Source organism: Sylvia atricapilla, chromosome 13, assembly GCF_009819655.1.
Source record: "Sylvia atricapilla isolate bSylAtr1 chromosome 13, bSylAtr1.pri, whole genome shotgun sequence".
Classification (NCBI taxonomy): Eukaryota; Metazoa; Chordata; class Aves; order Passeriformes; family Sylviidae; genus Sylvia; species Sylvia atricapilla.
Window position 1 is genome coordinate 9,838,419 of NC_089152.1, and position 8,218 is coordinate 9,846,636.

At 41.7% G+C, this 8,218-nt stretch overlaps 1 protein-coding gene across 4 annotated transcripts in view; it reads left to right on the forward strand.

Moving 5' to 3' along the window:
- HOMER2 (homer scaffold protein 2) overlaps nucleotides 1-7,624 on the forward strand; it is a 57,221-nt gene extending 49,597 nt beyond the window's left edge. For all 4 annotated transcript variants that reach the window (XM_066328362.1, XM_066328363.1, XM_066328364.1 and 1 more), the window contains 3 exons: nucleotides 251-361; nucleotides 2,353-2,433; nucleotides 3,524-7,624. In XM_066328362.1, coding sequence (XP_066184459.1) covers nucleotides 251-361; nucleotides 2,353-2,433; nucleotides 3,524-3,712 — 381 coding nt within the window. In that variant the 3' untranslated portion in view covers nucleotides 3,713-7,624. The remainder of the gene's footprint in view (nucleotides 1-250; nucleotides 362-2,352; nucleotides 2,434-3,523) is intronic.
- The last annotated feature ends 594 nt before the right edge of the window (nucleotides 7,625-8,218 follow it).

Consider the following 8,218-nt stretch of genomic DNA (forward strand, 5'->3'; position numbering starts at 1 on the left):
GTGTTTTGTGCACTCGTAAGTACTTATAGGAGAGACTGTAAGAGAGAATAAATACAGACCCAGTGTTGCCTAGTGGATGTGTAAATTGACTCTTTTGAAGGAAAGATGTGACAATTTGGTTGCAATGAATCAAATGCTGTGATTTAGGAAACAGATCCCATATCCATTGCATCAGCTGTGCTCTGCCCCAGATTTTTGGAAATTTGCAAAATTTCATGTAATGTTTCTTAACATGTAACATTTCTTAAAGATTGAAGAACTGGAGGAACAGTGCAATGAAATAAATAAAGAGAAGGAAAGAAATGCACAGTTGAGTAGGCGTCTCCAGGAACTGGAAACAGAACTTCAGGACAAAGAGCTGGTGAGTGCCCTGAACACAGAAATAGCATTTTCATGTTTGAGTGGGACTGTCTGCTTCTCTCCTTGAGTGTAGATTTATGGACTAGCTCACCTACCACCAGAAGCAGGTTAGTGTCTTGGGGTGTTGCCTGTTTCTGGGTTTCCCATGTACAGTCCCTTGTTTGGAATTGTTTCTCCATCCAAGTTTCGTGATGTGTTATGTGCTGTGGCTGCACACTGTAGTTTGGCAGGGGTTAAAAAAGGATGCTTTTATGTACATAACACTTGTCCTTGTAGAAGAGCCAGTGGTGAAACGTGGTGCCCAGTGCCAGACAGATATGTGCTGAGAACAGGTTCATTTGACTCTCAGAAATTCCCACAGACATCAAGATTGCTGATAAAAAGACATAATTTACAAAATAATTTGTCATTTTTGTAACAAGTCCTGTTTCTTTTTCTGAATGGCTTGTAATTTTCAGCTTTGCTGGCTTATAGCCTCACACTGATCTCAGGACTAATGCTAAGAGTGAGAAATTCAGTTTCATCTGGATTACCCCAGTTTGTCATTTTTGACATTACAAGGTGTTAATTTTTCTAAGGAAGATGTTGGCTTGGAACCCTAAAACAGTGGGGGAAATAATGGGAAGCTCTTTTTTTTCCTGTTGTCACAGTGACCAAATGCTCTGTGCTGGCTGAAGAGGAAAAGCAGTGCAGTAAAGTTTGCCATGTGCCATTACAGCATCTCTGCTGGTGCTCTTAAAAGCACCGCTGTTAAGGGATTTAGTGGTGGTGCAAGGCAATAGTTTAGGGAGATGGATTTTGAAGCACTGTCATAAATATAGTGTTTTTCAGCCCTATATTTCAAAGGAAAATGTAATGCTGTCTTCCCAACCTTTCTGTGGCAATAGCATATATAACAACCCATATTCTCTCCTATAATCCTCCTCAAGATTCACGTTTTTACTGTACCAAATGAACCAGAAAATTGATCGACTTGTGAATTTTATGAACCTGTCTTCCATTTACACTGAAAATATACTAACTTGTTTTAAAAACTCATGCTTACATTAGCATGTTCTTGATTAGCTCTAAACTACCCATAAGTAATCTTCCATGGTCTGGAATCCAAACCCACATGAAGTCTGCTCATGACATTGCCATATAAGAGGAGCTGCTGATACCCTCCTCATGTAGGGGATGCTTGTCCTCCACCAAATCCACATTTGTCTGATTTTCAAGGCTCTTGTGTGGAACAGTGTCAAATGCTTTGCACAAGTCCAGATAGTCCAGGGGTATCCCCCTGCATTCTCTGGAGATCATCACCTTCGTTGGCAGTTTCTGGAGGAGGGTCTTGCGCTTTTTTTCGAGTCAAGTTGTCCTAATTTCCAACAGAGACATGGATTCCTGCTGTTCTCTTTCCATTAACTCCCTTCATCGAGTCTGCTCAGTTTGGGTGAGGCCAGAAGCCAATACAGATTTTGATGGAGGGGATAGGTGGTGGTTCTCAGAACTGTACCACTGAGGAAAGCCCATGGTACCTGTGTTCTGTAATGATGTGTCTGTATGTGCAGCTGGTAAAGCCACTGGCTTTTTTTTTTTTTTTCTTTTTTTTTTTTTTCTGTCATACATCATTGAAGTTGTCTAGTTTGCTCTTTGCTACCATCTATAAATTGCTTGTAGCATTACAGCCATTCAGATTTCTCTGATATTTAATACATCTTTTGCATAGGTATATGGTTTAGGTTAAGATTTTATTAATGTAATTCATTGAATTCATGCTAGAGATTGGATTACATTGCCTGTTTTAGAAATGCAAAGTGAAAAATTTAGTGAAAAAATATATTCTTCAAGAAAATTAGCAATTTTGGAATGCAGGCAGGTTATTTTGATTATTTCCCATCCAAATACTGTACAGAATACAATAAAATATGCAAAGCCATTTCATCTTTTCAGATTTTCATTATGTTCTAAATTGAAGCTTGCACTAATATTTTTTCTTTTATGTTTTCAAAGGAACTGGAAGAGCTCCGAAAGCAGGGTGAAATTATACCAGAGCTAATGTCAGAATGTGAATCTGTATCTGAACAATTACAGGTACAATTTAGCAGTGAAATTAATTTCGAAATAGTTGGTACCTTTCCTTTACTATTTTTTTCCTCATTGCTTTATGCATTTCTCTGTTCTGACTCCAGTGTTTCAAGGCAAAAGAGCTCCAGTTTGTAAAGACAAAAAATGCTAATTACATGCAAAATACACAGTGCCATTCCCAGCACAGGAGTGGTTAAACAGCTCCATTGCAGAAATTGGTTTGCCTGGGATGATGTAGCACCCACCTCCTGCAATTCCAGGCTATCCTGTATCCCATGTTTCTGCTGCTCTGGGCTCATGGAGCTGCACCACTGCCACATGTGTTGAGCAACTCCCTATTAAACCTGGGGCTCACTGCTGCAGTGGCACCAGGACAGGCTCTGAGGAAGAAGCAGATGAGCATAGCTGCTCACCAGCAGGAGTAAAAGTTCCCCTGAGGATGTGTCTGTGTGCTGTGTCATCCCTTTCCAGCAGTCCCCATGGCAGGTGCTCAGGAGCCCTGCCCCAGCCAGCAGCTGGGCTTGGGGCATCGCCTCCTCGAGTCAGGTCTTGTGGAAGTGCAATAAATTAATATGTGAAAAGAGAACAAAAATGAGCAGTCTCATGGATGAAGTAAAATCCAATCAATAAATAAGCCATCACTCAAAGTAGAACTTTAAAAAAATACCAATAAATCCCAAAGTGCTGAATAAAGCAACTTGGTTCCTCAGACAGTATTTTCTAAGTTGGTTTTTCCAGGTTAAACCACCGTAGGTAATTCTGTATGTAATTGATGGCACGGTGCCTTAATTCTGCAGCTGTAGCAATGACAGAAATGTATGCACAGTGAACGATTTAAATCCAGCTGAATTTGAAGATATCAACCAAGTGACAAAGTCTGATGCAAAGCATCTTTTCCAGTTAATCTGTGTCCTTTCCTGTGTGGGCTTTTAATCAGACATGCTCGTGTCAGTTGCTCTCAGAGGTGCTTGTGTTAACCAGTTTACAGAAGTTGCAGCAAACTCTCACAGCCCAGCTGCCTTTTGTTGCTTTAATCTATGAAATGATGCCATCCTTCTTCTCTGTGATTCATCTTATTGTCTCTTTTGTCTTTAAGGCTGCTGAGAAAAAGAACAAAGATCTTGAAGAGAAAGTCAGAACGCTAAGGACAGAAGTCGAAGAGAACAAACATAGGCAGACCAACCTTAAAACTGAATTAAAGAATTTTTTAGATGTACTAGACGGGAAGATAGATGAATTACATGATTTCCGACAAGGACTGTCTAAACTTGGGGTTGACAATTAGATGGCAATAGATCTTTTTTGTAATCTAGGGTCTGGATGTTTGATGTTTTGTTGATCCCAAATGTGTGTTTTACAAAATATAACTAGAATGTTCCACTTATTTGCATTGGTTTTGTACATAGAGGCTGAAAACTTGCTGTGGGGTTTTTTTTTTTTGGTGGGTTTAGTTTTCGTTTATTTGTTTATTTACCGAACCAATTGTGCTGCTCACTGAATTCTGTTGAGATTAGAAACTCTATATTGCTGCTCTGGCTTTGTGGGGTTGGGAACAGGTAGAGGGTTCTGTCTCAGGAATCTGGAACTAGATCTACCTTAAAATGAATATGCAGTTTGTTGTTGCAGGGAAATTTATATCTTTCTTAAGGGCTGTTGCAACCATAGAAACAGAAAAGAATTCTTTTTCTTGTCCGGACTATCAGCACTCTTGGCAGAATTGACTTTATTCCATGGTGGAGCAGAGAGATTATCTGGAGTCCCTGCAGATTGTAGAATGTGGCTGCAATGAGCTGCAGTCAGGAGAATCACTTCTCACAGATACCAGTGTCTTTAGGGACCATGTCAATCAGGTCTGATTCACCCAAAAAAATGCAGTGGATTTCAGATAACCTCTGACAGAGGTTTCATGTGCTTGCCTGGACCCGTACAGCACAAAGTCAACAAGGCAGAAATGAGTTTCAGCTCTTGAAGTCATGTGTCTTACCAGTCAGTGAGGACAGCTTCTCTTGCTTAGCAGCATCACCTCTTTCTGGCCTTCAGTTTTAAACCCATATAGTTCCATCATTGTGTGCATCTCTGAAAAATGCCCACCTGACTCTGGGGACCAGATATTTATTTTTAAAAGTGGTATGTTGCTGGTCAGTATGGGACTCGTCCCCCTCTGCAGGAAGCTTGATTGTTGTTGATTGACTTCTGCAGCAGAGAGGAAGGAGGCATGGATCTGAAAAGCATCATAAGGTTACTGGAGGGTGTTGCCCAGAAGCAAATTTCTGCCCAGGTGACTGGCAGGGCAATAGCCACATGAAATCAAAGTCCTTTCCTGTGATTTCTGCATTCTCTGGCAGTAGGGGAGGAATTAGTCACCAAGTTAGATTGTACAAAAAAAAAAACCCACCTCAACCTGAGAGGCAGAAATGCTCTTTTATTCTTGAACTGATTATTCAGCAGCTCTAAGAGGATTTTGAGAAATGCAAGGTCATACCCTGGCCTTCAGTGAGAAGAAAGTTCAGTTCATCAGAGACAGGGATGTAAAAAGGGCCAGAGAGGAGAATCCAGCCCAAGCTTTGCTCTTTCCCCTAGAATTTCCTTCAGCTTCTTTCTATTCTTTCTCCATAACCTGTTTTGAGAGTGTTTACATGGGATCTTAGTTAATTCAGGAAAGTACTTTTGTGTACGTGACATTGTTATTTGCTTGATTCAGACACCAGCTTGGTTAAGCACCGTGTTGTTCTTTCCAGCAGTGACTGATATAAAATGGCCATGCTTTTCTTGGAATTTCAGGGCTTTTTTTCTTTTTTTGGCACATCTTGATTATTAAAGCGACCTTTAAAAGAAAGGTGGGTTGCAGATGAAATATGCATTGAACACTTTTTTGCAGATGAATATATAATCCCATGGTGGAGATAGGATCTGTCTGCAATTGTCCCCTGAGATGCATTTCATCTGTTACTGTTACATTATCTTCATTTCCTGTTTTTCAGAATGGACTTTAAGTACTTTTGCTTTTACTCCTTTGAAACAATGGATGTAAAGCTAGGACCATTCATAGCTATTATGACCATTTAAATCTCGTTTTTAAAAAAAATGTTTTAGGCTGTTGATATTTAAAAATAAAAATAAAAATCAGGTACATAGCATGTAGGCGTGTGAAAATTAGACTTTGCCAGCATGGAAGATCCAACAGTTGCATAATGTGGGGTTGGATCAGACTTCTCAAAATTGAAAATGACGTCAGAAACTGTGTGGTTGTGCACAAGTAGTCTCCATTTTTAGTCTCTCTATTTGATAGAAAGTCAGATATACACCATAATTTAGCAGGCAGCTCATCCTGCTTTTCCTCCCATGCTGCTTTTTGGTCTCTGCATCAGCTGAGAACCACAGGATAACACAATTAAGAGCTGCAAGCAACACTGGCAGTCAGGGCCCTTCTCCTCACAGTGGTTCATTGCTTTTGCACCAAGGACCCTGCCCTATCTTCCTTTTCCTGCTGAGTAATCTTAGGGCTTCTCTCTTTGTTTTAACATAAATCCTGTTTTTAACATGATGCTGAGTAAAAGGATGCAAAAGACTGTGTGAAAAAATTACATTTTTTGGCTTAGTCCACATCTTTGTTTTCCACTTTAGTCAGGTCTATCTCAGATCCAGTTCATTAGGAGTGTATTAAGCTACTCTTAAATTGCAAGAGAAGTGTTTCCATGGGATTGCATCGATTAAACAGATGGAGTTTGATGGTGGCACATTAAGCCAGTGCATAGCTGTGACACAGGCAGTTGTTTCTGGGTGCTCAGTGCCCACCAGAGGAGCAGTGGAGTGTCCCTAAAGAAATCCCTGCCCTGTCTCTTCTATCTTGCCCCAGACGTATGTATCACATATCTGCTGTTGGTCTGATGTTGAGTTTTTAGGGATGGCTGTACACAGCTTTATGCTGTGGGAAGCTGTCCCTCAAGCCTCCAGGGGTTTGTTACAACTGCCTTCTTTTGTTTTCTTCCCAACAGCAGTAAGCTGAGAACTTCTGTGTATAATCACCTAAACTCCCCCAAACGCCATCTCTTTTAACCTTTTCTTCTCTTTCATTGGAGTTTTCCTCATCAAGAGAAAAAAAGCATGGCAGTGCATGCTCTCAGGAGTGTTTGGGCACCAGCTGCCCTCTCCAGCCTGTCCCTGTCCCCACCCCAGGGGACTGATGGTGTCACACACTGCTTATTCCTTGGTGCTCTCTGGTGGCCCAGCACTAACCTGTGTGCCAAACTGAGAGCCCCACACTGCTCCTCTGAGACTCATCTCAGCACTGGAATGCCTCCTCTGCCCTGATGAGAGCACCAGGGCAGCCAACCTTCCCCCACCAACATGGACACATCATCCTCTGGATGCACTGACCCTCCTTTTGTGCACTGTTGGAATTTCACTTTCCCTTGTGAACCCTGAGTTCAGCTGGCAGACACCTGCTTAGGGATGGCCCTAAATACTGCCAGAGCCAAGAAATACCCATCCCTGTCCAAGAGAGGATCTGCAGAGTTTGGTTTTATTTGTTACACACTGCTGGGCTCATCCTGGTTTCCCTGTGCCTGTCAGCAATGCCTTGATCAGTGCTCCACTTCCTGAGCACAGGTTTATAGGGGGCTGTACCTCACCTTGGGTGACCACGAATTCCCTTTTGGGAACAGAAACAGGTTTTTCCCTCTAAGTGGTTTTTATGGCAGGATCTCTCCTACCTCACTGACATGGTCTTTCCTTAACAAAGGACATGTGCTTGGCACTTCCCCTGTGGGTTTCTGTCAGCTGCACCCCACGGGTCCTGCCACACTGCCTGTCCTGCCTGCCTGGCCCTCGTGGCATCAGCACCCTGGGAGCTTCAGCAGGAAACATCTGTGCTGGCCTCCTGTGACACCAGCACAGAGTGTGTCTTACTGACCTCTCTGGGTGAGATGCCTCTTTGAGGTGATGTTAGAGCTGCTGAATAATGCTAGGGTTTGAGGGGTTTTGACAAAATGAGAAATAAACAGGTGTATCTTTTATAACATAAAAGCAAAAGTGACAATAAAATGGATAGAATTATTTTCAAAGGGAAAGAATGTTCCATTAGATATATAATGTCACATTTTGGAAAAATATCTTAGTCTCATATTAGGAATAAATTATTTCCAAATGAAAAAATGGAACTTTGTTGCACAGCTCAGAATAAAGAAGGTTAATCCTTTGGGGTTTTTATTATTTGGCTGAATCTTTCTTTGATAATTTTGACTCAACTTTGCAAATAGTTCTGTTTGGCCTAGAAGTGCATTTTCAGCAAATGCAGTACTTTGCAGTGTTCTGTCTATACCTAATTGGTGTCTCCTTTACTAAGTGAGTTCACTGGAAGAAAACTGTCTTTTCTTTAAGAAGTTCAACACCACCTGTCATTTTCTGTATCCGAGCATTCAAAAGATGCACTTTCTAAAACCAGTTTTACACTAGGTGCACCTGTGGCCAGAAAACAAATGTTATTTAGACAGTATCTTTCTTTCTGGACAAACACCTGATTTGGTTTTTATGTGAGCATTTTAGGGAGAACAATTTTTAAAGCTGCTCAGTGGATTAAGGTGAGCAGGAAGGGTTTCTGCTGTTCTGCCTGCTCTCCCTGCCACTGCCCTTGTCTTACAAGGTACCAGCCAAAGCACTTGTGGTGCTAAGGCAGGGGCTCCCCTGCCCTGTCCAGTGATTGCTCAGTGGCTTGTTGGGCACAGGGAACACATGTCCTACTGGCAGCAGGGCACAAATTGTCCATAGACTTGCTCTCTTCTCTGTGCTGTTT